The following is a 27,016-nucleotide window of genomic DNA, read 5'->3' as shown; positions in this document are numbered from 1 at the left end:
CTCAATTTTCGCTTTGCCTTCGTGCTTTTCAATTCTCGCTCTCGCGCATTAGAATAGTTTGGAATGTTTTTTAAAACACTTTTGAGATTGCACATGCACGAACATGAATCTTAATATGCAGGGCCGGCCTTTGAGCAAGAGGCCCGGGCCTGAGCCCCCAAAAAGAGAGGTCCCATTAGGAGTAGGTAGGTGTGTGTATATATATATTAGTATTTCACAATACTAGTGCAAATACTATAGTTGGTTTAGTGGACAAGGAACCTTCAGTCCACATTATGTGGCTGAGTTCAATTCCTCCCGCCAACTACCCATTATTTAACTAAGCCATAGGGCCTCACTTAATGATTTGGCCTAGGGCCCCAAATATATTAGGCCAGACCTGTGAATATGACACGACCTAACAACACAAGTTAAACGAGATTGAATACAAGTTAAACTCGCGTAATTCGAGATAGACAAGAAGGACAACCATTTGATTCTCCATGTCGACTAGTTAGTCCAAAACGAGACGACTCGAATACGACACGACGCAGTGACTTCCAACCCGTGGCCCGGGTTGCACAAACTTTTTTTTTTTTTTTTTGATCCGCAGGGTTGCACAAACTTAGATGGCAAGAAATGAAGGTTAGAGCAGTATCCCAGGGGGAATGAATGATATCTCTCCTGAATTTTGGACTACCTGACGGATTATCTGAATGTGTGATGTCATAGTGTGGGGGCAGAGAGAGAAATCTGGATAAGCGTTCACACTGGGGACTTCCCAGAAGTCCGCACTTTCACAGATTGCAAGGCTCCCTCCTTGGTACGTGGAATTCCCAAGTCCGTTGATTTGAGTTTGGTTAGGATACCTGGAATTTAGTAACGTCCAGACAGAACGGTTTTGCATGCTACCACAATTCACAGAGAGAGAGAGAGAGAGAGAGAGCAGAATAGACCAAACCAGAACACAACGGAACTGTGGCTTCCACTGTGGGAGTCAGTGGCGGAGCCACCCTATTCCCACTGAGGGCACCTGCCCCCACTGCACCTCTTTTCTTTTTTTTCTTTTTTTGAAATTGGTGATTTAAATTTACCAAATATTTAAAGCAAGACACATGTTATTAGATTAAATACTTGTTAAAATATGAATGACTTGTTTGAATTGTTGCACAAATAAGCTCCACAAAATCAATGTATGCAATCATATCAAAGTAAAGATTCGGTGAATTTATTGAAGAGTAATACGCACATGTTCACCTAGTGTTTAAGTGCATGGGTGAACAAAATAGTACTACAAAACTTGAAAACTCTCCATTGTAACATGATGTAACAACTAACACGAAAATCACGCCGCATCACTAACGACCATCAAGTCATGGGTCAGTGGGATGCTGTCGGGAGTTGGCTATCGTCGGAGATTTTGTTTTTATAATGCCCCCACTGATGTATATTCCTAGCTACACCACTGGTGTGAGTGTGTGAGATAGAGGGGAAAACTTATTGGGTGCTCCTGAGGCACCGTCATGCGGCATCTCAACACTCTTTTTGACCACCCATTATCAGGAGACCAGAACAAATTACACGGACCCCCACATGAATATTGTAGTGGCCACGGAAATGGGGCTCGGACCATTCACCAGGGTGCAAGCCACCAGGCGCGATCCGGCAGGCCCCCCGAGCCCATGATGAGAGTGAAGCCCGCGGACGTCCTGAGGCCTCCTCGGTGAATCGCTCAGTGAGCATAATCAAGCCAGGTTCCATCCTGTCAGAGGAGGGTTCGGGAGCAGCCCTGTCCCGGGGAGCCCGAGGGCGCATCCAGGGAGATATTGCGACGGATCCCAAACGGTTGCAAAAGGATAATCATTGAGCTGTGACCTAGCCATGTGCTGCATAACTGTCTTATCTCTTACGTCACCTGAGACGGTTACCTGAGCATACCCTTCACGCGCCTACTTGGGAACCAAGTAAAACAAGGTCTATGAAAGCAAAGAGACTCTAACCTAAAGAGGTATATCATTCTACCATAACCCTAAACCTACATTATCTTCCCTAGATCTAACTTGATCGTCGGAGGGTCACTATGCTGCATTGAGCCCTAGTGACTTGTTGCAGGTCAAGCGGACGGAGCTAGGAACCACGGATGAAGGAACCAGAGCCCCACCACCATCCGGATCCCAACTAACTGAACCCCTACAAATGTGTGGTGAAAAAGGGGGTGGAACACCACATGGCAGTGCACCAAGACTACTGAATAATTGAGAGATAGAGAGAGAGAGAGAACAGAATAGACCAGAAAAGAACAGAACAGAACAGTGAGCTCATGATTTCAGCCAACTCGGGGTGTGGCAACTCACGAGTCAGATCCAGAAATTGTCTCATTCTCGCTACAGACTACCAATTAAAGCCCAAATTAACTTTGCCATTACTTTTCTGGGCCTGGGTTGACCATTCCAGCCCAAACCATGAAAAATCTAACCTGTTCAAGTTGTGTGTGTAACTCGAACTTGACCCAACACTGTAACTCATTAGACAATGCCCAGATTCGAGTTCTCATAGACGGCTAAACATATTCCTAAGTCCCAACACCATCTACCCATGGTGAGACATTAGCTTCAGTCCGACGCATTTGCGGTGGGGTAATAGTGACGTGGTATGACGGGCTAGCAGAGGCAACGAGTACCATGCCTGCATTTCTATTTTGCTCACCAAAAAAAAATATTGTAACTAATTCCCTCCCTTCAATCCATCCCTGTTCATCTTAGATTTAAGCTCTCTTTCCTAAAATTAGCTCAACTAGAAAATATACATTATCTATGATGATAGCCTTTTCTCACCTTTGTCCATTTGGTAAGTACTTTGTTAATTCTAAGCCGCCCTCTACCTTGTCATAAAGCAATTGGCAAAGTGAACTGAGATTTTATGTAGGCATTGGGTACCCACCTGCTTGTAAATTAACAAAGTCCTAACACGTGAAAAGGACCCCACTTATGCTTATGTGTTCACTTCCAAGACACACAATAGGAGTCTATTTAGAGAGGCCATTGGAAATGACTCAGGGAAAAGAGTCGATATGCGGCCAAATATGCTTATCGTTGGACAAAAAACTAGCACGGAGGTATGCCATCATGGGTGGATCAGGAAAAAAAAATGCACGTATGTAGACTTTGCACTTATGCACATGCAGTCACAAGAAAATAAACAAACCTTTCATTATCAAACAAAACAGCTTTACACATGGCTGCCAAAATCACACTTTCAATGGAGCCAACTGGTAAATTAAAGATCAAATTAGCAAGGAGCCAAGATAAGATGGAGAAGGGAACCTGTCGACAACTCAAACATTGTGTTTAGCTCAGCCATCCGGCAACTCTGGAGTGGCAAGTGAGTAGACACTACTGTCGCAGCAAATTGTTGAAGCGATGCTTCCAAAATCATGACATGGTAAGTTCAGTTTTGTACGGTCTTGCTATTTTGATTCAGTAGAGGTATTTTAATCATCATGACTGTTGAAAATTCTCATGGTACTAGTCATTCATTGGAATCTCGACACTTTCTTAAGGCTGCCCGTATTTCCTCCAACATCTCTTTTGTTCCGATACCCTTCCTGCAAGAAACGTCATAATAGAACTCTCACTTATTGCTTGGATAAACAACCATTGTTTCCAGAAAAAAAACATGCAACTGTTGTGGAAATTGGCTAAATGTGCCAAGATGTGTTCACTAAGTTGAGAGGAAAAGACGCAAATCAGATATTTTGAGAATTGTAGCAGGTGGGAATTGGATTTGGTTAGACATAGTGCCGTTGGTAAACAAGGATGTATGGATTCTGGCAAAGAAAACATCAAAAAATCACCGTATTAAACTAAACGGAATTTGGGTTCCAAAACCAGAACCTAAATATAATCAACTCGGGCATTCATTTGACCCACATACTCAATGTAGTAAAACCAATCGCTGAACAGGTAGACCTTAAAGTTGAGAAGGCTTGTCTGAACAAGCGGCTGATAATTAGAAACAAGCTCTAGCTTTTTACTCCAAATAATTAAATCGGTGGTTTAGGACACGAAGGACACATGTCCATTTTGGATAGTAAGAGCAATCAATCGAGAAAAAATAATAATAAATATTTCAAAGGAATTTAACACCATCCAGGTTTTATAAAGTTGAATTCAAGAAGACACAAATGCCAAAGTGTAAATAAGGACCACGAGGAATAAAAAGATAGTAGGGAACTTACAAAACACTGGCACCCACAACAGCAAAGGGGCGTGGATAGTCCTCAATTTCTTTTACCTTCTTATCCTCCTCGGAGAATCCTGAACCATCTGCATGATCCCCATCAGCTGATACTGCTTGAACTGCATCTCCAGAGCTTGTCTCATCTGTTCCAATTATTGATATTTCTTGAATCAAAGATGGAAGCCTATCTGTTGCCTACAACCATGATTACCATGAAAACGCAGAACGAACACAATTCTAGATAGGTTTGAGTACATTAACACAAATCCAAAACATTTGACTCGAAAAGAAATTAAAACCTCACCTCAGGAATGTCAATCTTATTTAGCACAACTATGTATGGTCGTTCTAGATATTCAGGATTATACATTCTCAATTCCTGCAACATCAAAATTCATACACCTTGAGAGATGAAACCTAAAGGATAGCAAAGAAAAATCTGCATGCAATTAAACCCAAAAAAATAAAAACTAGAAGAAGACTTTTTGTTGATCATAGAAGGTAATGGCGGGATCCGAAATTTCAGTACTTGATAACGGCGGGATCCGAAATTTTATATCAATCAGACATAATGGGGCAAAAATGCTTTAAAAGTTCAAACACATTAACAATGAAAAAAAGAGTTTTGTACAACTAGAGTTCACATTCGGAAAATACCAGGCATGCATACAATAAGACAGTGTAACTGAAGACCTACATTCATTCAGCACTGGTCCTAACTTTTGTCTTAATCTAATTCGATAGCATAAAGGACATGAACAACCCAATGTGGCCAATTATGCAAGGGACCAATGAGTTGCCTCTCTTTCCTTTTTTCTTTTTCTTTCTTTTTTCTGATAAGAAAGTACATATTTGTGTAGACCATGAATTAAGTTTTGTGGCCAGGAGAAAACATACTTCTCTTACTGTTCTGTAGTCACCAATAGGATTCTCAGCAGCCGCATCAACAACATGCACCAACAAGCGAGTCCTCCTCAAGTGCCGCAAAAAATTGCGACCAAGACCCTGTAGATGACAAAGTTAGGCATCAGATACTTAAAATAAGTGCCAGAGCATAATGCAAAATCTGCAATACCTTCCCCAGATGAGCACCTTCAATAAGACCAGGTAAATCTGCCAATGTTGCTTCAGAAAAATACTTCCCTGCCCCTAAACTAGGGTCACCATCAAGGCGTCCAAGGTTTGGCATTAATGTTGTGAAGGGATAATCAGCAATATCAGGCTTTGCAAGCGTTATTGCTGCCAATAACGTAGATTTCCCAGCATTTGGGAGTCCCTGGGAAAACAGTACATAAAGGTCCAGAACTCTCGAGTAGTCAAACTTGTGTAATAGTTTTCCAGTCTATCAAAAAATGGTAACTTCTACTTGAATGACAACACAAGTATCATGGGAAGAGTTTTTGCTCATTGAGAAAGAAAAAACATCAGACTATCCCTGGCATTTTAGGGATTCTAACGAGTCCATTAAAGGGGCCTGACCACAAGGTTTTGCAAGCTATAAGGCTACAACATCCAACTTTTTGGCCCAAATCAAATCCAGGGCTTTACATCCAAAAGTAAAGGTTGACTGATAGGTTCACTTTAAGCAGGTTGGCATCAAGTGAAATTTGGACTGCTCATAGGTATGAAAGCATAACTACTATTAGAGACCGTCTAAGTCAAAAGAAGGCAACTTAAGTAATGGTAATATACCTCCACCACAAAATGCAATTGAGCAATTCAATATAAAGGAAAATGAAGATTCTTTACGAGACCAATTACTAATAGAACACATTTGGATAATACTTACCTACATGTGCAAAGGAAAAGGAGAACAGGAAATAAACACTTACAATTAGACCAACATCAGCAACAACTCTTAGGATTAACTCCAAATTAACCTCCTCCCCTTGCTGGCCAAAAGTTAGAACCTGCAATGAATCACCATCTTATCTGACATTCAATTGCTAACTTGCATGGGTAAACTGTTATATCAGTGACAATCTTCCTTGTATATAAATGCACAAATATGTATCACTAAATATACATCTATACGGAGGTTGAACAGGAGTACAAGAGCGTTTAAAACATTTTTAGTGAGAATGTGAACTGTTCAACTAGCAAGCTGTGCGTGAAACATATTGGAAGTGCATTGCTAACTCATGAAATATAGATTGTCAATCCTATAACACCACTCAAACGATAAAAATACTGTGAATGGCAAAAAAACCTCCATCAGACCACCTTAATTAGGCACGCTGCCATCACCTCGTGCAGTGGGGAAAGGCATAGGACACCTTGCGAAAATTATTGAAAAGACTGGTCCATATCCAGTTTACTTGCCCCAGTAACTGGCACAGACCAACATCGGTCGTTTCTAAAGCTATATAGCGAAAATTTTCCAACCCATTCTTCGTTTCCCAGGAATATACAGTTCTTCATGATTTGATTATTGAAAATGTAGAATCTTTTTTGCTATCATTATCATGTGCGTTTGAGAGCCCCAAGTCGTTGTTTCAAGAACACTTGGAAATGAAGTAAATAGAAGAATTATTATGCCATAGTAGATTACTTCATCATTTGATTTCAGATGTGGTCATTATATTGCACGCCGCGCACAATCAATAGCAACTTGCAGAATATTTTTCGGCTCCACGACAGGAATCCAAGTTCTATTTGTCAATAATAAATCGAACAAAATCAACAAATGAAAATGAAACTTGAATTGCAAAATCCCCACCATTCGCTGGAAACAATTATCTACACTTACCTTGTCACTTTCATCTCTCATCACATTTGTGGTTAAGTTCGTTACTCGTTTCCTTCCATGCACTGGCATTTCTATCAAGCTAATCTGCAACATGCAAAAGATTAACCTAATAAAAGCTCAACGTTGAGTATGCAGGTCCAACCACAAGCAGTAACTGTAATACTAATCCTGCCAAAGTTTATAGTGAATAGCACCTCTTAATCAAGCAAAAATAACCTTGTAAACAAATAATTGACCTTTTCTTGACAAAAAAAAAACCACTAATACACCCTTGACCTATCTAACACCACTCATTAGGTAAAAGTGCAGATAGTTGATACATGTAGAGCATTTCACTACTTTCAAGAAGACAGATGTCTCACCCCTCCTTGTCCGCCTCTTGCAACAAGAATCTCGTCACCTGGGCGTGCCAAGTCAGCCATAAAGCTTCCACGCTTACGTCTTACAACAGTACCTGCCAATCTATCCAACCTTGAGTTTGATCATCCGATAATGTTCTTTCTATCAGTAGATCTTTAAAACATGTCCAGTGGGGTCAATTGACCACTAAACTCTATGAAATTATAACTTTATAGGTCGTTTGTAGTTCATTTGAAAATTTTGCCTCACTTGGAACTTTTAAAAAATATGCTCACCTCTGATGTTAGAACTCCTCCTAATTTGCCCGAGAAAAATCTTAGCAGAGGTCCTATTTCTATCTATAGTCTAACTCTTAAAACATAATTATATCCTAAATTTTTAACGTTTGCCTCTCCCAGGTCTACATTGTCTGTTAATAGAGTCACTGACTGCATGTATGTTTTGCATATTTTCAATATTTTCTGACCTTTTACAAATAAGAACGCATGAAGAAAAAAAAAAAGGAGAAGAAAAAAAAAAGAGGGACAAAATAGAGAAAATAAAGAGACGCGGAAGAGTCAAACAACAGTTACTTTGACCCTACTAAGCCAACATATTGGCTCCGCCCCTATCTTTAAGAAACACCCATCCATAAATATTTTCAGTACTCAATCTATTCGTTTGCTTGCAAAATGGATCAGAATCCTGGAAGATGCATCTATATAACTCACGTCTGTAACATACAAACCTAGAGGCACTGGAATACGCAGTGTCAGAGCTGCAAGCCCATTTTGTAATTGGGATGTTAAAACTCCCATTGCACTAACGTTTCCCCCACGCTTTGCATTATAGCGGCTGTTCTTGTGAAACTCCAACAATGTGTCTTTCCCCTCATCTGCATAAATTACAACATCCCCCCCATGCCCACCCATAGGTAGGATAAGAGACCCATCAAAATCCCTTTTGAACAAACTTTTCCTCCTTGCTTTTTCTTTTTCAAGCTTTCCTCGGGGTTTTGAAGTTGTTTTTTGGTTAGGCAAACTAAGAACGGTGCCATGACCTCCATCTCCAGAACGAACTGTGATAGTGACTTGATCAAAATACTTATGAGGTTCCCTTTTCACTGTATCTAGGCTGGGGGAAGGAGGTTCTTTGACCCTGGCAAATTTGCACTTGAGCGTATAGAGTTGGAAACGTCCGGAACTGCCTCTATGTTGATCAAACCTGTAAGGAAGAAGGCCGACTGTTAATGCAAATGCAATCACAGGAGTCAAACAACAATGCCAGATAACATTAGCTATTGCTTCGACGTTAAATTACTACAAATATGAATACAACATACACCACACAAACAAAATAGTCGAGGAAAGATGTCTGAAAGTAAAAGATTATCCTTCTTTCGATGGACTATGAAAACAAGAACATAAACATTATGAATTACCCTGAAATAATGAGATGTCTCAAAGTAGGATTATCCTTCTTTCGATTGACCATAAAAAGCAAGAACATAAACATCACAAATTACCGTGAAAACAATGTGGCATAAAACACAAGGGCTTCTTTAAGAATTAAGAATTAACCACGGCGTTCTACTTCCACCACATTAAAAGTTCATTAGAGGGTTTCAATTTTACGTGTGGAGTTTAGATGAAGGGATTAGGCATCATTATTGTTTGGGAAATTGCAAATTTAAATTTGAATAGCTTACATATGGATTTTGATATTGAGTTTAAGAGCTTTAGCACGATGGGTGTGGAATATATGCATACGTTATATACATTAGGAGTAATTTGAAATCCTACATGTTACGGATGTTGTAACAGAAGTTTCTCAAAAAAAAAAGGATGTAGTTACAAAAGCATTCCTGTTAAATTCTAAACCGTTCTTCTAAAAAAAGCTACAATTATTGGCACTAGCCCTTTTCAGCAAACAAATTTCCATCTTCAAATGCTAAATAGGAGAACATAATAAGGCGCGGCTTCTCTCCAATCCCACTGCAGAGAAGTCTCTGTTCAATCACGGTCATTAATCTTGACAATCAATGGTCTTGATCTGCGGAAGTACCCTACAGGTAAGATAAATATCCTACTTGTCTATCACCTGTAGGATACTTTTAGCAAATCTGGTCCATTGAAAACACTTTTGACAGTTGGGGTCACACGACCTTTGGACTGCAAACAAGCTGTCCCCAACATAACATTCTTCTCAACATCATTTCAATTAGAAGTATAAGGCTCCGTTTGAATAGTTGTGGATTTCAAATAAGGGATTTGACACTATTATCCAATGAGAACAGCTTAATTTTAGATTTGATAGCTTACATACGAATTTCGACATTGAATTCAGTAGTGTTATCATGATGGAGCTGAAACCAGAATAACTATCTAATAATAGTGACTTGAAATCCTATACAAGGTCCTAAAAAAATACATCTCTTCCACCAGAGGTGGCTGCAGTATGGCTTGAGGCAGTCCAAGCAAACCCTTGGGTTCAAAAAAATGCAGTAACATTATGTAATTTTTTAATTACCTATAATTTAATTTTACTTTAACATTGTCGGCACTGAATTATTCATGCTTAGCAAGAGTAAATAAAAAGTCGCTTAAATAGTTAAATTTGTGGGAATAAAATAAACCATACCCAATAAATTTTCAACCAAAATAAATATGTTCATTTTACATATAGCTCTTATATTAAAAAAAATCTCTTCGCATTCTTGCCACAGCTGAATTAAAATTCTGGAGCAACCCCTGTCTTCTACCTCCAATTCATCTTCCGCTCTAAACATATCTATTTGCTGAAATTGAAAACATAGAGACTGACAATCCATGTATATCCAAACAGAGGCTAGTATCATTTCATTAGCGAGTTGAAAGAAAGAAGGGGTAGTGAATTCAGAAGAAATTAACAGGATAGGAAACTGGTACCTTTGGGGAAGAAGACAGTTGGGTAATTGATATGAGACCGACGCTAAGGACTCGTTTTGGAGGTTGAAATTGAGATGCGTGCAAGTTGACTGTGGAAATGCCACAGCGAGCATTTTTAGTATCAGAGAGAGAGAGAGAGAGCGCGCGCGCGACGGGTGGAGGGGAAAGAGGTGGGATTTAGGCGGGGGCTTAAGTTGGCTTTACGGGCTTCAGAAAACAAAACGATTTCAAACGCAAAAATTTGTTGGAGGCCCATCCACGGTAGGCATGGTCTGTTTAGAGCCCCACCGCTTTCACGCAAGAAACAAACAATTTTGAGCAATGCAAGTGTAAGCAGCCAGGCATCGTGGGCTTGGAGAAGCATTTGTTGGGCTAGAGAGTTACTCAATAAAGGTTGGAGGTGGCAGGTTTGTTCAGGAAAAGACATTCGAATTTGGGAGGACCCTTGGCTACCAAAACCACCAGCTTTCAAGGTCAGCCCAAGTTCGGTAAGAAGTAGCACCATAACTTATGTTTCTGATCTTATTGACAATTCCACAAAGACTTGGAAGATGCAGCTGATCAAAGAAAGTTTCAATGAAGAAGAGGCAACTGTTATTCTTTCCTTGCCTATTAGTACCACGCAAAGAAGGGATCGCAAAGTATGGCACTACTCCCCAAATGGTGTATTCACTGTAAAATCTGCTTATTGCTTGGAAAAAGAGAGCTTGATCAATGAGCTGGATAATCACGGAGCTCAAACTAGTTCTGCTAATGTGATGGCACTGATTTGGAAGAAGTTACGGGGCTTGCCTATCCACCCAAAGATCAAATTTTTTGCTTGGAAGTGTTTCAATGAAGCTCTAGCAACCAACTCAGCCCTAACCGCTAAGAAGGTACGTTCTGATCCAATTTGCTCACTGTGTGGAAATGCGGAGGAATCTATTTGTCATTTGTTGTTCCGATGTGATCTTGCTTCAAAAGTGTGGATTCTTTCACCTTTTCGTCTTAGACCTGAGGAGCTTGAAAACTGTAGACATATGTCTGACTGGTGGCATTGTATTTGCGATCGTATCCGTTTAGCTCATCTCCCCTTTTCAACATTGGGTCTTGGCCTTTCATATTGCTGGTGGATCTAGAAAACTCGAAACGATTTGGTGTTTAATGGTACAAGTTGGCCTGCGGAGGCAATTAATGGAAAGGCACAAGCTGATTTTTTTGAGTTTCTAGAGGCTAATGTCAAGCCTTCCCCTACTCAAGTGGCTTCTTCTAATCCTGAGACTTTGGTTTGGAAGAGACCCGAGGAAGGCATGATAAAAATTAATGTTGATGCAGCGGTATCAAAGGCAACGAGCACTATTGGCACAGGAGCAATTGCTCGGAATGCGAGCGGCTCCATTTTGGGAATCTTTATTAAGTCATATGAAGGTCTCACCTCTCCACGGCTTGCGAAGGCTATGGCAATTAGAAATGGAATGAATTTGGGTGTTGCTCTGAATGTAGGACGTGTTCTTATTGAATCGGATGCGGAATCGATTGTCCGAAGCTGTTCCATGTCAAAAAATCCACCCTCTGATATTGCAGTTTTGGTACAAGATTGTTTAGCTTTGAAGGATTCATTTCAATTGTGTGATTTTAAGTTTTGTCAAATGTGATTGTAATAGGGCTGCACATGCTTGTGCAAAGAAAGCCCTTTCTTGTTGTAGTTTGTCCGGTTTGTGGACAACTACCTTGCCCCTTTGGGGCTCCTCTCTCTCTGATGGTTAGGCGTTTTTCCGCCTTTCAGATTAATAAAATCTTCTCTCTTTTGTTAAAAAAAAAAAAACAAGTATGCTACAAACACAAAAAAAATAAAATAAAATGGTCAATCGATAGAAGTGATTGTTTTTATAAATTACAAAATACCGACCCGGGATACTACATTAATTCTGAAAAATCTACGAGACAACGAAGCCCAAAAACTTAACCAATACAAGAAATGAAGTTCATTATAACGAAGAAACAAATAAAGAAAAGAAAGTCCATCTAAGGAGAAAATATCCACAAGGAGGTGAGGAGATTCGAACTCTTGACTTCTTGATGAGATGCAAGAGTCATGGCCAACTGAGCTAATCCAATTAATTGCAAACACAACTTAAAATACAGTTTCGCAGACACAGTTGTGCCTAGAGCTGTGTCTTAAGTTGTGTGTTTGTAGAATTTGTGAACAATTTTACTCACCTTTGTTTTTGTTTTTTTAACTTAATTTTATTCATCTTAAAACAACTTGTTTTGATAATTAGTTTTTTTTATTTTATGGATTTAGTATTTTTATTTGCAATGAATAAATGCTAACAACTAATTAATTGGAAAGAATAGTTGAGATTTGCACGAGTTTACTGAAATTATCAAAATAATAAATAATTAATCAAACGTTGCAAACTAAATGGATCCTTTGTCCAGATTCTAACACATGCATTAGTCGAAATCCACATTAAAAAAAACACAATTAAAAAATGCAAACTAAATGGAGCGTTAGTGCAATTATAACACGTTCCTTGTTTGAGGACGTTTTCCAGGAAATGCCTTTGTAAATTATGTGCAACTAGACCATCTGGCCGTATCTTTTGGCTTTCAACAGGAAAATTTGAGGCTCGAGCCTATACTCTATGAATAGACTTTAACTCTTTTTAGTTGCAAACCCACTAACTTTCCCAATAATTCCTCGCCGATGTATATCGTATAGCAAAAAAAACAGGTACAACTACAGATAGTTAGGTTGCGCGGCCGCATTGTATCCCGAAATTCACATGCACAAGTTTGTGGTCAAGAGCAATAGTTTGCCGCCACGTGCAAAAATTTGCGGCCAAGAACAATAGCTTGCAGCAACGTGCAAAAGCTTGCGGCCAAGATTAATAGTTTGAGGCCAGATGTGCCATAGTTTGCGGCGAAGAACAATAATCTACGGCCACGTTCAAAAATTTGCGACCAATAGCAATAATTTACTGCCAAAAACAATAGTTTGTGGCCACCTACAGAAGTTTGCGGCCCTTTATTATATTGCACAAGCTTTCGTTACAGGAAAGTTGACGTGACAAATTTGCTTTTAGTTAGAGTCGAACTACTAATATTCATTTTTGCACAAGACACTTACCTCCGCTCTCCTTACTGCTTAACTCTTTACTCTTTAGGTTAGGTTCGTATAATTTTATTTGCTTTTAAAATCAAGAATAAACAAGATTATTTGGCTATTGAATTTGATTATTTGCTTGCTGCTTTGAATATTGGCTGAAAAGGAATAAAGGCAAATGCATTTGGATTATGCTACCAATTTTGGTATGCAATGAATTACTCCAAAAAGGCAACACTGCCTAATAAATACGAAAAGAGACGAGCATACAAAAAATTGGGTGCAACAGTCATTTGTGACCTCCTCTCATATTCGACTGAGTTTTATGTACGTGTAGATCTCACATCATATGATAGGATCATTATAATAGTTCTACCTTCTTCTTTTTTTTTTCAAAATATATTTGAGATGTTGCCCCATATCGTCGTTTTAACACATGATCAAACAAAATAAGAGTTCAAGAACCACTTCTAATAAAGTTGGTAACTCATCTCCCTCCCCTAGTGGTGACCAAGGTTCGAGTCCCACGAGGGGCGGGGCTTTAAGGGCCAGGGCCATGTATAGTCTCTGGACTTTCCTATGCTAACTCTAATACCTCCACTAATACCTCCACTGACACCCGCTAATGTATACAATATATATTGGAAAAAAAAAACAATATAAGAGTTCTATTGTATAAGTTTAGTTATTTGAAGGATAAATTATTACTACTTCCGTCCCACAATGACAGTCTCACTTTCTCTCTCTCTTACCTCTTTTCAAATAAAAAAATTAACTACTTTCATACATAATTTTTCAAAAATTTTCGCACCGTAAATCTTTAATACAGTGCAAAAAAAATCAAAAAATTATACACAGAAGTAGTTGATTTGAAAAATGACACGACTTTTCATGGTGAAATCTCAATATGGAACGAAGAGAGTAAATAATTTTTGAGTGAGAGAATAAATATAAAGAAATTAGATCCTCTCGAGTCTCTAATTTGGACTGAACGAGACAATCCATATCCAAACCATCCATTGCTCGGATAAATTATTCGAATTTGTTTTCATACTTTTACCGGTAAAAGCACTGAAGGTGACCGAGAGTAAAGTGACCATCCAAATTTCAACCGGAGAGAATCCGATCCTAAAGTAAGAAAGTGCCAAAGCCGAAATTCTATTTCCCAACCATTTGGCATATGCTAACCCATCGCACCGTATCCAAGCCGCGTTACAATTACGCTAAAGTTTTTTGTTCCACGAAACCAAAGCAAAAACCACGTCCTCAAAAGTCAAAATGGCTGGCGCTGGCTTTCGTAATTATCCCGCAAACGCCGGTGCATTTGGGTAAACCGACGCGCCAGGTTCGGGTATAAATATGGGGTTGGATTTCTCTCCAAGCGTTATTCTGTGATAGTATCGTTTTGGTTTTTGTATATCTTGAAACGAAGGTTAAGAATATTTGCAAGAAATGGATTCAGCAGGGGGAGAGGTAATCAGTTGCCACACCGTCGATGCGTGGAACGAAGTGCTCCAGAAGGCAAACGAATCCAAGCAATTGGTAATTATTTATTTCTGAACAGTTTCGTCAATTTTTTTTCTGTATTTAATGGTCTTTTGTTTGCGATTTTCTATTGTTCTTTCGTTAGTTTTTCCATGTGATAATAATGGATTGTTTTCATCTCTTTGTGGGTTTATCTCGATAATTTGTGTTTATATATGGTCTTATCAATCGGATTTCTAGTTCTGTCGCCTGTGTGATTCATTGGAATAATAGATGGTCATACTTCTGTGGGTTTTAGAAATTTGGGTGTTGGGTTTGGTTGTGTTTGCACATATGGATCTGGGGATTTTGTACGCATATGAGTGATTGGAACACCTATTTAGATTCCGCGGAGGCCAGCCGACCTTACTAGCAGAGCTCACTATGGCCTTACCTCCAATGATTGCCATCTCGTTTCTTCCTCCGTTATAACTGAGTTCCTGCGAATTAGTCACCCTTATGGAATTACGCCCGGAATATTGTGAATTTGTTGAGTTGGGGGAAAACTCGTGGGATCCTTCTCGATTTTGGAAAATATAGGAGTATAAGACTCGAACTTTTGTTTTTTATTGTTGGTAAATGATTGGGATTCAGCTTGCGCACACCTTGGCTGATCTGTGGAGCCAACCAATAGTGGGGGCCGATTAAAGCTGGACAAAGTTTTGTATGGACATCGACATCGTTTTAGTTTGATGCCAATGCAAATCTAGGTCCCTTGTACGGGTAAGCGTGATTTCACCTGTTTTGAGTTGGTTAGTTTTACCCCCAAGAGTGGTGGCTTAGCGTAGGGGGCTCACTAGTCTCTGTGGGATTGGCTGATAAGCGGATTCCAAGTTCAAGAGCTTGTGGTGGTTCTAGTTCTAGTTTTGGTCCCGGCGGGTAGGGTGACTAGGTTCTCTTATGGTCCTTCCGAGGTAGGATTGTTGCGGCTGGCCATTCCCTCCTACAAGAACGGGTTATACTCTTGGGAAAATCTTCTCACACTTGTTTTTTCCTCCTCTTCTTAGTCATTTCGTCTCTCATGAATTTAATTTGAAATGGAGCAAGTTGTGGATTACAGCATTTCGCGAAATCAAACATGATTTACTTAATGAACTCGCATCCTAATGCAATTTGATTAGTATTCTGTCAACTGGCTACCTTACCTTGTAGACAATATGCAGCTATTCTGTTTTTGGATTTGGAGAAGTAACGTGGTTATCATTTGTTGATGCTTGATGTGGTTTTTGTGAACTTGAATGTGTTTATGCTCCGTTTTGTTCATGTACTGTAGTTTCCAGATTACACATGCTGTGATGCTTTCATACATGTATTCGGCTTTTCGCTAAGAAATTGCCAACTTCTTGATGACAGGTGGTGGTGGATTTCACAGCTTCATGGTGTGGACCATGCCGCTTCATAGCTCCAATTCTGGCTGAGATGGCCAGGAAGATGCCTGATGTCATGTTCGTCAAGATCGATGTTGATGAATTGAAGGTAATCAAATATAAGCTACTTCCTTCGGTTTCATTCCCATTGCAATGAGTAGTTTGACAAATGCATATCTTAATTTCTGACAAGAAACTGATCTTCTCTCTGTAGTCTGTTGCCGAGGATTGGGCGGTGGAGGCCATGCCGACTTTCGTGTTCCTGAAAGAAGGAACGATAGTGGACAGGGTTGTGGGTGCGAAGAAAGATGAACTGCAGATGGCTGTAGCCAAGCACGCTGCTGCTCCGGTTGCCGTTACTGCTACTGCTTAGATTTTGTTTATGCTTTTAGAGAAGAGATGAACCGCTGGTGTTACCTTATCTTAGTTGTGTTCATGAACCACTGGATGGTTTTAGTAGCAGGCTTTTAATAAAATGAAGGTTGAAGGCGTGTATGAAGATTGTTGTGTTGACTTTATCTTGATGCTGGTTTATGAAATCTTCTCAAGTGTGTTGGGTCTCTCTCTCTCTCTCTCTCTCTCTCTCTCTCTCTCTAGAAGGGAGAGCATCCTCTCCAATTCCTAAAAGGGTTTTGGTTGTCGACAATGTCCATCACGTTACAAATCATGTCACTTGGATTTTGGTTACTATGACATTGGAACACATTTATTTGGAAAAATAATTTCTCACAATGGATTGATATTCATTTCACCCAAGAGAAATAGATAGCGATGATGTGTTTTCTGATGTTTGACATATCGACGTGATTAATGTATGTATCAATAGGCGGTGGAGTACGGTAGATGGGGACGCGGGGCTCTGCTGCCCATCATGGGCAGCAGCCCCTACCCACACTCACACACGGCACCGTTGGTGGACAACAGCCCCTACCCACACTCACACACGGCACCGTTTTATCAAATGAAAAAAAAAAAAAATTTCTTCTACTTGCAATCCTATAGAGCAGAAACGTGATTATGAGAGCCCTAGAGTTAAATTTTAATTATGTCTCTTTAGAATAATATGATCAGAATAATAAGATATTCACGTCAATTTAAACAGATTGAAAATTGGAGCACTTAATTTTTTAATCATATTTTTTACTAATATATAAACGGTCTAAAAAATTAAGTGTGCCACTTTTTAATTCGTTTAAACAAGTACGAATATCTTATTATTCTAATCATATTATTCTAAAGCATCATAATTAATTTTTGTCTCTAAGACTCTCATAATTAAGTATCTGCTCTTTATTTAGGATCCTATAGATCAAAAACGTGATTATGAGAGTTCTATAGACAAAAGTTAATTATATCTCTTTAGAATAATATGATTAGAATAATAAGATATTCGTACTTGTTCAAACGAATTAAAAAGTGGCACACTTAATTTTTTAGATCATTTATATATTAAAAAATATAATTAAAAAATTAAGTGCTCCAATTTTCAATCCGTTTGAATTGACGTGAAGATCTTATTATTCTGATCATATTATTCTAAAGAGACATAATTAAATTTTAACTCTAGGACTCTCATAATCACGTTTCTGCTCCATAAGATTGCAAGCGGAAGAGTTGGTTTTTTTTCCTTTATAAAACGGTGCCGTGTGTGAGTGTGGGTAGGGGCTGCTGCTAGGGCTGTTACTCGAAACCGGAAAATCGATCGAAACCGGAAAAACCGGACCGGACCGGATTTTTTAAACCGGTTGAATAATTTCGATCCGGTTCCGGTTTATAAAATTTTAAAAACCGGAAAAATAATTTCGATCCGGTTTATGTGTTTTAAAAACTGGTTGAAACCGAAACCGTTATATATATGTATAATATATATATATATATATATATATATATATATATATATGAAAACATAGGGGAGGAGTTGAATTATGGGTTTTTGGTTGATATTTTGTGGTGTATATTGGTTTAATAAATATATTTATTAGATAAAAACTATTTTTATGGGCTTAATTATGTTTTTATGGATTTTTTTTTTATGTATTGGGCTCAAAATTGATTCTTTTTTGTTGGGCCCAAAAAAAGGGGTTAAATTATAGATTTTTGGTTGATATTTTATGAGTTGAATTGTGAATTTTTTGATGTGTTGAGCAAAAAATATGGCCCATGAATGAAAACCGGATAAACCGGACCGAAACCGGTTGAGCCGGTCGAAACCGGACTGGTTTTATCTCAACCGGTTCCGGTTTTAAAAAATTTCAAACCGGATATTCGGTTTCGACCGAAAAATACACTCAAACCGGTCGAAACCAGACCGGTATCACCCTTAGCTGCTGCCCATGGTGGGCAGCAGAGCCCCCGCGTCCGGGTAATCCTACGTTAGTCAAACACATGGGATTGGATATAATTTAGTGACGGAACAAATAGTCCAACAGAATCACATGAATGTACAGGATTACCAGGATTGGTTATGTATTCATTTGATTTCACAGATTAAAATATTCGGAATTACCAGGATTACTAATTCCGTATATTTTAATTTGTGAAATCAAATGAATACATAACCACAATTAGGAGTGTTTTCACTAACAAAAGACGCTAAAAACTTAATGCATTTTACCATCTTGTTTTTATTAACAAAAAAGTTTCAGTATTTTACAATCTCATTTTCACTAACAAAAAGGTTGTCAGAAAAAAAAAATTTGCTACAGTAACTCTACTTACAAATCCATTAACAATTTATTCACCGCCGGAAACAATTTTACATTTCTCAATAACTTTATTCACTATCAGAAACACCTAATAACTACTTGACTACAAATAAAAATCTACAAGCTTTTCACTACCGAAAACGCCCCCTTAGCCCAGGCCTTCCTGAGCTCTTTTGGCAATCAAACAGAGCATCTTCGGGTTAGTACTGTGCAGTGAGGTGCACATCACCGTGCTGCACACCTCCAAACCGTCGGATCGTGCATCTGACGGCTCGGATCTCATCTCGCCAACCAACGATCAAAAGCCGTTTTATTGCAGAGATGAGATTCGAGCTATCGGATGCACGATTCAACGGCTCGAAAGTGCGTAGTACGGTGCTGCCCACACCACTATACAACGCCATTCCCCAATTGGATTTATATTATGGGTAACGTTATAGAGACCACAAGGGGGCTCTAGAATTTTTTCAATTGCTCGTTCGAGAACTACGATCTTTGGCTCTGGAATTGAAGCTTGGTGACAATTGTTTTAAATATCATGTGATACGTCATCGTTACATATATATATTTTTTGATTAACGTCAACGTTACATTGGTAGTAGTATGTGTTTCTACATCGCAAAATGTGGCGCATTCAATCAATACATTACATGGTATCCAACATGATCGCCAAAGTATTAGTGTTACATTAGTACTATTATAGTGTGCTCTACAATTATTGTTAAGATTTGGAGCAAAATAGAACAAAAATAAAAAACGAATAAAAAGCCTCACTTGATTTTACTTTGGAGGGTGGCTTGCCCCTAGGCCCTGGGTCATTTTTTTGTTAAAAGAGTTATTGGGCACCTTCTCTACTCAATTTTTTTTCCTATTTATTACTCGCATTAATTTCCGGATACCTAAAAAAAAAGAAAAACAAAAAACTCCATCTTCTAATTATTCATTAAAGGGAGTGCTATATGCTGTACACGTGGCCGCATATTGTAGCGTTGAACAACCTAGAAAATTCGCTGCGTGTCGCGATATCAGCGCCATCTCTCCACCACCAATCGAAGCAATAGAAACCGTCCGATCATTTCCTGCTTTGACTAAACGCAAGTATCTGGTTGGGGGATTAATAAAGATTTGCCCCCATCCAATAAAATAAAGAGTAATTCCATGGATACACCATTTGCACACTGCATTGCGTGGGACTTACGTCGGGTTTCAAAAAAATTATGGGAGTCACTTAACATGATTTTTTTTTATAAAAAATTAGCTAAGTCGGAAACCGGATACTTGTAAGAGAAAAAAATTGGGCAAAAAATTTATTAAACCATTTATCCGATTGAATTGATATTTTACGTAGATTTTTGAAAATACATTTTAAAAAAATTTAGAGGATATGAAATTCAATCATTATATAATCATAAATATTTACACAAACTTATTCATATCGGGGTTCACATATATCAGTATGTGTGAGCCCCACCAAAAGATGTGAGTGTGTACAATATTTGTGGTTGAATAATAATTGCATAAAATTTATATAGAATCTCGAGATGGATCCCACACAATGCGATTTACATTTGGTGTATACTAAATCGCGTACCCATAGTTTTTTTTGGGTGGTAATTCATCACATTGTATTAAAGAGAATAAATTCTTTATACCGCCGGTATAAATATTTATTTTCTTTAAATTAATTACATTGCAACACGTGTCAAAACAGTAATCTTATCTTAATTAATAAAATATGACAACGGGACGCAATACAATTAATTTGGAAGAAACAAATGTTCTCCGGCGTAAAGAATTATTCTCTGTATTAAAACCAGACAAACGCCGTCGGTGCTCTCTCAAACATCTCTCTCTCTCTCTCTCTCTCTCTCTCTGCCATGACCAGCTCCTCCGCTTCTTCTCGCAAGGTTCCTCTCTCTCTCTCTCTCTCTCTCTCTCTCTCCATATATATGTGTCTGCTTTATCTATATGTATATCTGGATGTTTGTTTGTGCACATACGAACGCGACGTCGTTTACAATCCCTAGATTCTGTGCAGGCACTGAGCAAGATCGCCTGCAATCGACTCCAGAAGGAGCTCGTGGAATGGCAGGTGAATCCGCCCTCAGGTTTCAAACACAAAGTCACTGATAATCTACAAAGGTAGACTCTCAATTTGTCTTCTCGATTTTTTAATCTTTCGATTGATTTGACCTTTCTTTTCAATTTAGGAGATTATTTTTGTCCGATTGGTTTTTATTCAATTCGATTTTGGGTGTAATAGATGGGTAATTGAAGTCAACGGTGCGCCGGGGACGTTGTATGCGGGTGAGACGTATCAGCTTCAGGTTGATTTTCCCGAGCATTACCCTATGGAAGCCCCACAGGTATTACTTTTGTGCTTTTTGGTTATTATTATTTGTCCTTGTGTTTGGTGCCTAAGTCACATAACACGAGTGCATGAGTGCGAGTGTGAAAGTGTCTTGTGAAAACATCCCAGATTACTAAAATTCGCAAGAGCAATGACTGAGAGCACGTCGCTCTCGCAGAGTGAGTATTGAGCGCGGAAATGGAGGGTCCTAGTGAAGGATTATGTGACTAAGTTAGGTGCTGTTAGTGAATGTGAGTGATTATATAGCCCTAGATGTTGCAGAACAGCGAAAATGTATGTATGTGGCTGAGGCGCCGACCCAATTGGTTGTGACAGAGGCATAGTTTGGTTTGGCTTCTGATGAGGAAAAAATTAAGGAAAGTTTCAGAATGTTATGTTATATTCCAAAAAAGTGGAAGAATGAATGCACTTATATGCTAAGGTATCTGGTTGCCATTGGGGTTCTGCATTACGAATATCGCAATAAGTAAATTCTTTAGATTGCATTGTTGGTTTGTATTTTCTTGGCTATGATCATTAATGTGTTGTTCGAAATTGTTTCCGAAATGTTGTGGTCTTAATTTTGGGATCTTTTGCATTTTTTGTGCAGGTTATTTTTGTTCCTCCGGCGCCACTTCACCCGCACATTTATAGCAATGGACATATTTGTTTAGGTTTGTCTCAGTACCTAACACTCATTTCAAGTTACTTGGAAATCGAGTCGTGTGTATACTTTTTTGTTGATGAAAGTTACAAATTGTGGTTGTCATATCAATTTAAGTTATTGATCGTTGACTTTCCTTCGGAGTATGTGAATCAAATGATATGTTGTGCTTAAAACTCTTTGGTCCAACTGTCCCAAGCCTCCTGTCTGTGTCAAAGGCACGACTATAGGCATGTAATTTGCTACTGATGGCCCTTCTCTTCTGAATGCCTTAAGCGATTATCACATGGCTATTAACTTTGTGGCAAATGGTTCAGTGTGCACGGTGTGGAAATCAATAGAGAGCACTGCACTTACAAGTTGTGCACTGTTGTGTCTCAGCATATTTTACTGCATAGGTCTGGATGAGCACCTTACACCTTGAGGATTGAAGAGTACTCACGCATTTGTGAGGTGATGGGATTAAAGAATACTCTTGCACTTATGAGGGGATGGAGAAGTTCAACAGAGTACGAGTGTAACCATTTGTTTTAAGTTGAACGCACAAAGAAGGAAAAAGGGAGGGCTGAGATATATAGTTGTGGTGGAAGAAGTTCCTACCTTTGTGGTGAGCTTATATCATATAAGTGATGCCTATGGGACGTTGACCATTGCGAGTTAGGAATTCAAATAGCATAGATCTTCTTACATGCAAAAGTTCATCCAACAGTTGAAGTTTGGTTTCCTGGCATGAGAAGCCTGCCTTTGCGGATGAGAGTTTTATCTCCAAGCTTTGCCGTCTACTTACTGTTACTTAGGTTGGACCTTTTCCAGGTTGGCACTGACATAATAATTGATTATAATGATATCGAAAGTAAATTAAAATGGGTCGTGTTGAATGAGGCTTATGCTATCACCCTGTTATGTTGGATGAGCTTTATGCTATCATCCTGTTATGTTGGATGAGTTTTTTTTTTTTGATAAGTGCACAAAATTTTATTAGGCTCAAACCAAGAAACAAAGTATAAGGGATAGAATCTCCTTACAAGAAACAACAATACAGGCAACCATACTTAACAGCTCTAAACAAGAAAACAAAAACAAAGAAGACACTGTAAAAAACTATACAGATTGCATGATCCTATGAGGCAAGCCCCATATCTCACAAATACTCCGATTTTGCGAGGATTGTTTTACATTCCTTCTGGAGCTAAGGAAAGGTACGAATCCCATTGGCTATATCTGTTGCCACCTGAGTATGATCCTTCATCTTTGCACAGAAAATACGAAAGTTTCTTTCCTGCCAAAGACCATAAATAGTAGCTGCCAATGTACACTTCAAACTAACAAATCTGAAACTATCCCAAGATACATTGCCCTGCAACCAATCAAGAACATCTCCCATATTATTAGGAATGCCAGCCACTCTATTCTTTGACACCAAGTACTGCCAAACGCGTGTAGAATATGAACAATCAAAGAACAAATGATGATGTGATTCCTCCTCATCCTGGCAGAGGCAGCAAAGAGCATCCACAGCCATACCCCAGTTTCTCAATCTATCCTTAGTACTCAGTCTGTGAAGAGCTGCCAACCAAAGTATAAAAGACCATCTAGGGACATTATGACTACCCCAAATAACCTTGAACTGAGGCTGAATAGGGAATTTCTCCCGAATAGCTTCCGAAGCAGACTTAATAGTGAAAATACCACTAGGATGAGGCACCCAAATTACTGAATCCACCATCTCAGGGTGTGGAACCAAATTCTGAGTGTGAGAGATGATGGTCTGAATAAGGGGGTTTCTTAATCTGGGCCATCTCCAAGCCCCATTTTCCACTATTGAAGCCACCTTAGCCCTTAAAGATCTGCCAACATTATGCACCACTCTAGCCCCAAATCGATCATATAAGGGACCAAGAGGGTGCCAATTATCCCACCACAAGAAGGTCCTTTCTCCATTACCAATCTGATATTTCTCCATTACCAATCTGATATGTTGGATGAGTTATGCCCTTATTCTCCATATCGTTATGGCTATGTTGAAGAAATTGAATTGTATTTTCTTCCTTATTTACTGACAGTTCTTTCACTGCTCTATAGTATAGCATACTCTGTAATAGATAACCACACGAGGCATTCAAGATACACTGCATCCTTAAATTCTGCAATAGAGATACTCTAATGCCAAAATTCCGAACTATTTTCTCTTTTGAATATTGGAATCTAGGATATTGTAAGTTCTTCTTTTCTTCTCCACAACTTACCTTATAGATCTATGATATCCCGAAGAATAAGAATACTTCTGTTTTCTTTAAAAAAAAAAAAAAGACAACTTTTCTATGGAAAAAGGATAAACGTTAGATACAGGAATAATTTTAGTATTAACTGATGTGTAGGACGTTTACAAGCCCACAAAAGTGTTAGCCCCTTGTGTACTTGTTCATTTGATTCGCTTCATACTTTCCAATGCCTTCCATACTCGTTATTTGCTTTGGAATGTCTCATTTCCACGCCACAGGCCCACTGACGTCCAGATTTCCTGGCCAATTTTTGCTTCATGAACTCTTTCTCTATGCCCCAAACCGGAGCTCAACTTTATGGTAAAATCTCAGTTTATTAAAAATCTGGACAATGAAACCCAAACTAGAATTTATCTGGTTAGTTGCCAATACGTATCAATGGTGAGGAAGAGATTAGAGGGGAGAAATGCTATCGCCTCATATTAAAATTCAAAAGAAGTCAAAAGTGAAACCCCAAAAGAAACATAATCTATTTGGATGCTAGTACATACAAGGAGCAGGAAGAGAGGGGAGAAATACTAGCTTCAATGGGGGTGCAAATTTCATATGAGCTATTCAGCTTTTAAAAAAGTTTCATATTGCAAGCCATAAGGTATCTGCTTAGACTTTGTTGACAACCAACTACAACGGTACAACAACTAGTCCCTGATAGAAATAAATTGGGAAGGATAAATTAATGGCACATAGCATTTCTTTTATTGATGAAAAAAGGCTCAGTAGAATCCCTTGCTGACTGCTGCTACTTGGCTAAAAGGTTGAATGTTTAGATTGAGATGGGTCTGTCGAGAGATTTCTGAATGTTTATTGATGGCAGTGCATATCAGGAGCCTTTATTTGAATTAAGGCCTAGAAAGGACATTGCTCTCTCTCTCTCTCTCTCTCTTTGTTCCTCCTTTGTCGTTTCTTGCCGTACTGTTCCATATTTTTTTGTTGCGGCTAATTCATTAAGGAGAATAGCTACCATTCATCAAGTTTTTCTTTAGGTCCCTTCCATTTCTTCATTTGATGTGACATTTGCTCTTGCCATCTGTATACTAATTCAAATTTCCATTAACTGTGCAACATAAATGAAAGTCAACCTTTTAATGGCAAACAACTAGGGACTTCGTGGTTGAAGACACCCTTGTGCTTATATGAAGCTTGAACACCAGTTTCACCCATTAACTCGTAGTCGATCTGTTAAATAACTCATTGGTTGTAGATATTTGCATTTAGCATTAGGTTGTCTTGGATACCCATTTATCTGTGTATTTATGGTAAGCGAACATGTTTTAAGATTATGCTATTTTTCTAAACAATAAGTAACTTCTATTTGAAATGGAAAAAAAGATAGACTTACGTAGTCCCATATGTATGAAGCTTGTCGCTAATTCAGGTTACAAGGGTTGTCTTTAACTTCTCTTCCCTGCCCTTCCACTTAACTTCCATGTTGATTGCCTGATTCTGGAGGAAAGGAGTTGTTGAAACTGGTTATTTGTCATAGAAGTTAATAAAAAGGAAATGAAGAAGAAATAGAAACTTCAGGACCAGTGTTAGTTGAGGCTTGGAGTGCAATTTTTTGTCTTTCCATTGCCTAAGTAGAGCAAGGGTATCAGGCAATATAGACACTATTGCTCGAACTGACTTCACTGGCTGTTCTTTTGCAGATATCTTGTACGATTCATGGTCCCCAGCCATGACTGTAAGTTCCATATGCATCAGCATTCTCTCCATGTTGTCAAGCTCCCCCGTTAAGGTATGTTTTGTGTTACTGCAGTTTAATGCTTTGATATCATAAATGTGAATGCCTGGAGGTGGTGTATATGTGTATGGATAATTTTTAGTCACGGCTGTGTTTGGATTTTGGATCTTGGGAGAGATTTACCGGGGAAAAGGAAGACGGTATGCAACCAAATAATAAATTCTAGCCATCTCTGTTCATTATTTTCTTGTCTTCTCCTTTACATTTTCGTTTTCCTCTTCGACCCCTCTACAAAACGATGATCTAAGCACAACCTAATTGTGGAAAAGTTGTTTTCTCAATGGCTTTTGGCATCTATCCTTGTGCAGCAACGACCTGCGGACAATGACCGCTATGTGAAGAACTGCAAGAACGGCAGATCTCCCAAGGAGACAAGATGGTGGTTCCATGATGATAAAGTTTAGCTATGAGAATGTATGATGGCCACAAGACCCTGAAACACCTCCTCCTGCGTGGGTTGTCAACAAGGGTGTAACTTGCTTTTCATTTCCATAGAAATAGGACTTGAAGAGTAGGTTTCCATTTCAAATGGCCTAACTATTGTTGGTTAAAAAAAAAAAACATTTTAAGAAATCCAGTGGCTGTCGTACGGCGGGAATGCCGGTGGCCCTGCTTTGTGTACTTGTAATTTGTAAATTTAGGAAATTATGTTTCCGAGGACATGTATGAGCACCAAATCAGGCTGGTCACTGGTGTACTGCTATTTATGTTAGTATGGTTAAGTTTGAGCCCTGGTGCCTTGTTTTCCCTCTTTCTTTTTTGATACCATTGGCATGGTGCATTTTTCATTTGAAGTCTCAGGTCATAAAATTATATGCCCCTCGGCAACTGTTGCGTTGCCACATGCTTCTTTTTCACCACTCATCAGCGTGAGGCCCGGTACAAAGTGTGTATTCACTAGCCTTCTTCAATGTGGTGATGCCCCCTCTTTCACGTAACATTACATGACCCTTGCTCAAGCATGTAACAACTGAAGCTTTTAGTTCACTCTCATTCACGTGCTATCAAATTCTGTGTTTTGTGTTTAATCCATCTAGAGTTTTTTTGCTTCGATTTTTAATG

At 38.9% G+C, this 27,016-nt stretch overlaps 5 protein-coding genes across 5 annotated transcripts; 3 read left to right on the top strand and 2 right to left on the bottom strand.

The window, feature by feature from the left end:
• Positions 1-3,163: 3,163 nt before the first annotated feature.
• LOC131334430 (probable GTP-binding protein OBGC2) lies at positions 3,164-10,522 on the bottom strand. Its single transcript, XM_058369437.1, has 10 exons — positions 10,234-10,522; positions 8,055-8,530; positions 7,330-7,421; positions 6,968-7,051; positions 6,051-6,128; positions 5,294-5,494; positions 5,116-5,223; positions 4,523-4,597; positions 4,217-4,413; positions 3,164-3,583 (listed from the first exon to the last, which is right to left on the bottom strand). Exons 1-10 carry the CDS (start codon positions 10,344-10,346, stop codon positions 3,508-3,510), a joined length of 1,500 nt encoding a protein of 499 aa, XP_058225420.1. The 5' UTR covers positions 10,347-10,522; the 3' UTR covers positions 3,164-3,507.
• Positions 10,523-10,784: 262 nt separating this feature from the next.
• On the top strand, positions 10,785-11,867 carry LOC131333014 (uncharacterized). The gene is made up of 3 exons (XM_058367314.1): positions 10,785-11,108; positions 11,197-11,283; positions 11,352-11,867. Exons 1-3 carry the CDS (start codon positions 10,785-10,787, stop codon positions 11,865-11,867), a joined length of 927 nt encoding a protein of 308 aa, XP_058223297.1.
• A 2,668-nt stretch (positions 11,868-14,535) lies between these two features.
• LOC131334429 (thioredoxin H1-like) lies at positions 14,536-16,774 on the top strand. Its single transcript, XM_058369436.1, has 3 exons — positions 14,536-14,863; positions 16,199-16,321; positions 16,427-16,774. Exons 1-3 carry the CDS (start codon positions 14,774-14,776, stop codon positions 16,583-16,585), a joined length of 372 nt encoding a protein of 123 aa, XP_058225419.1. The 5' UTR covers positions 14,536-14,773; the 3' UTR covers positions 16,586-16,774.
• Positions 16,775-20,701: 3,927 nt separating this feature from the next.
• Positions 20,702-26,682, top strand: LOC131332342 (probable ubiquitin-conjugating enzyme E2 18). Its single transcript, XM_058366515.1, has 6 exons — positions 20,702-20,824; positions 20,956-21,059; positions 21,181-21,283; positions 21,878-21,941; positions 25,860-25,948; positions 26,263-26,682. Exons 1-6 carry the CDS (start codon positions 20,795-20,797, stop codon positions 26,356-26,358), a joined length of 486 nt encoding a protein of 161 aa, XP_058222498.1. The 5' UTR covers positions 20,702-20,794; the 3' UTR covers positions 26,359-26,682.
• On the bottom strand, positions 22,646-24,411 carry LOC131332341 (uncharacterized). The gene is made up of 2 exons (XM_058366514.1): positions 23,560-24,411; positions 22,646-23,523 (listed from the first exon to the last, which is right to left on the bottom strand). Exons 1-2 carry the CDS (start codon positions 23,892-23,894, stop codon positions 23,121-23,123), a joined length of 738 nt encoding a protein of 245 aa, XP_058222497.1. The 5' UTR covers positions 23,895-24,411; the 3' UTR covers positions 22,646-23,120.
• Positions 26,683-27,016: the final 334 nt, after the last annotated feature.

Source organism: Rhododendron vialii, chromosome 7a (genome assembly GCF_030253575.1).
Source record: "Rhododendron vialii isolate Sample 1 chromosome 7a, ASM3025357v1".
In the NCBI taxonomy this organism is placed as follows: Eukaryota; Viridiplantae; Streptophyta; class Magnoliopsida; order Ericales; family Ericaceae; genus Rhododendron; species Rhododendron vialii.
Note: the sequence above shows the minus strand (reverse complement) of the source record. Positions and strands in the feature narration are given on the sequence as shown.

Excerpts from the sequence above, each read along its gene's own strand:
- LOC131334430 (XM_058369437.1), bottom strand. The coding sequence starts at position 10,346 with ATGCTCGCTGTGGCATTTCCACAGTCAACTTGCACGCATCTCAATTTC. Across the intron at positions 8,531-10,233 it reads AACTGTCTTCTTCCCCAAAG|GTTTGATCAACATAGAGGCA; the intron begins GTACCAGTTTCC and ends TCTTCCTTACAG. Across the intron at positions 5,224-5,293 it reads AAGGTGCTCATCTGGGGAAG|GGTCTTGGTCGCAATTTTTT; the intron begins GTATTGCAGATT and ends TGTCATCTACAG.
- LOC131333014 (XM_058367314.1), top strand. The coding sequence starts at position 10,785 with ATGCAGCTGATCAAAGAAAGTTTCAATGAAGAAGAGGCAACTGTTATT. Across the intron at positions 11,109-11,196 it reads CAGCCCTAACCGCTAAGAAG|TGTGGATTCTTTCACCTTTT; the intron begins GTACGTTCTGAT and ends TTGCTTCAAAAG. Across the intron at positions 11,284-11,351 it reads GTGGCATTGTATTTGCGATC|AAAACTCGAAACGATTTGGT; the intron begins GTATCCGTTTAG and ends TGGTGGATCTAG.
- LOC131334429 (XM_058369436.1), top strand. The coding sequence starts at position 14,774 with ATGGATTCAGCAGGGGGAGAGGTAATCAGTTGCCACACCGTCGATGCG. Across the intron at positions 14,864-16,198 it reads CAAACGAATCCAAGCAATTG|GTGGTGGTGGATTTCACAGC; the intron begins GTAATTATTTAT and ends TCTTGATGACAG. Across the intron at positions 16,322-16,426 it reads TCGATGTTGATGAATTGAAG|TCTGTTGCCGAGGATTGGGC; the intron begins GTAATCAAATAT and ends TTCTCTCTGTAG.
- LOC131332342 (XM_058366515.1), top strand. The coding sequence starts at position 20,795 with ATGACCAGCTCCTCCGCTTCTTCTCGCAAG. Across the intron at positions 20,825-20,955 it reads CCTCCGCTTCTTCTCGCAAG|GCACTGAGCAAGATCGCCTG; the intron begins GTTCCTCTCTCT and ends GATTCTGTGCAG. Across the intron at positions 21,284-21,877 it reads ACCCTATGGAAGCCCCACAG|GTTATTTTTGTTCCTCCGGC; the intron begins GTATTACTTTTG and ends TTTTTTGTGCAG.
- LOC131332341 (XM_058366514.1), bottom strand. The coding sequence starts at position 23,894 with ATGGAGAAATATCAGATTGGTAATGGAGAAAGGACCTTCTTGTGGTGG. Across the intron at positions 23,524-23,559 it reads AAATTCCCTATTCAGCCTCA|ATGGTCTTTTATACTTTGGT; the intron begins GTTCAAGGTTAT and ends TAATGTCCCTAG.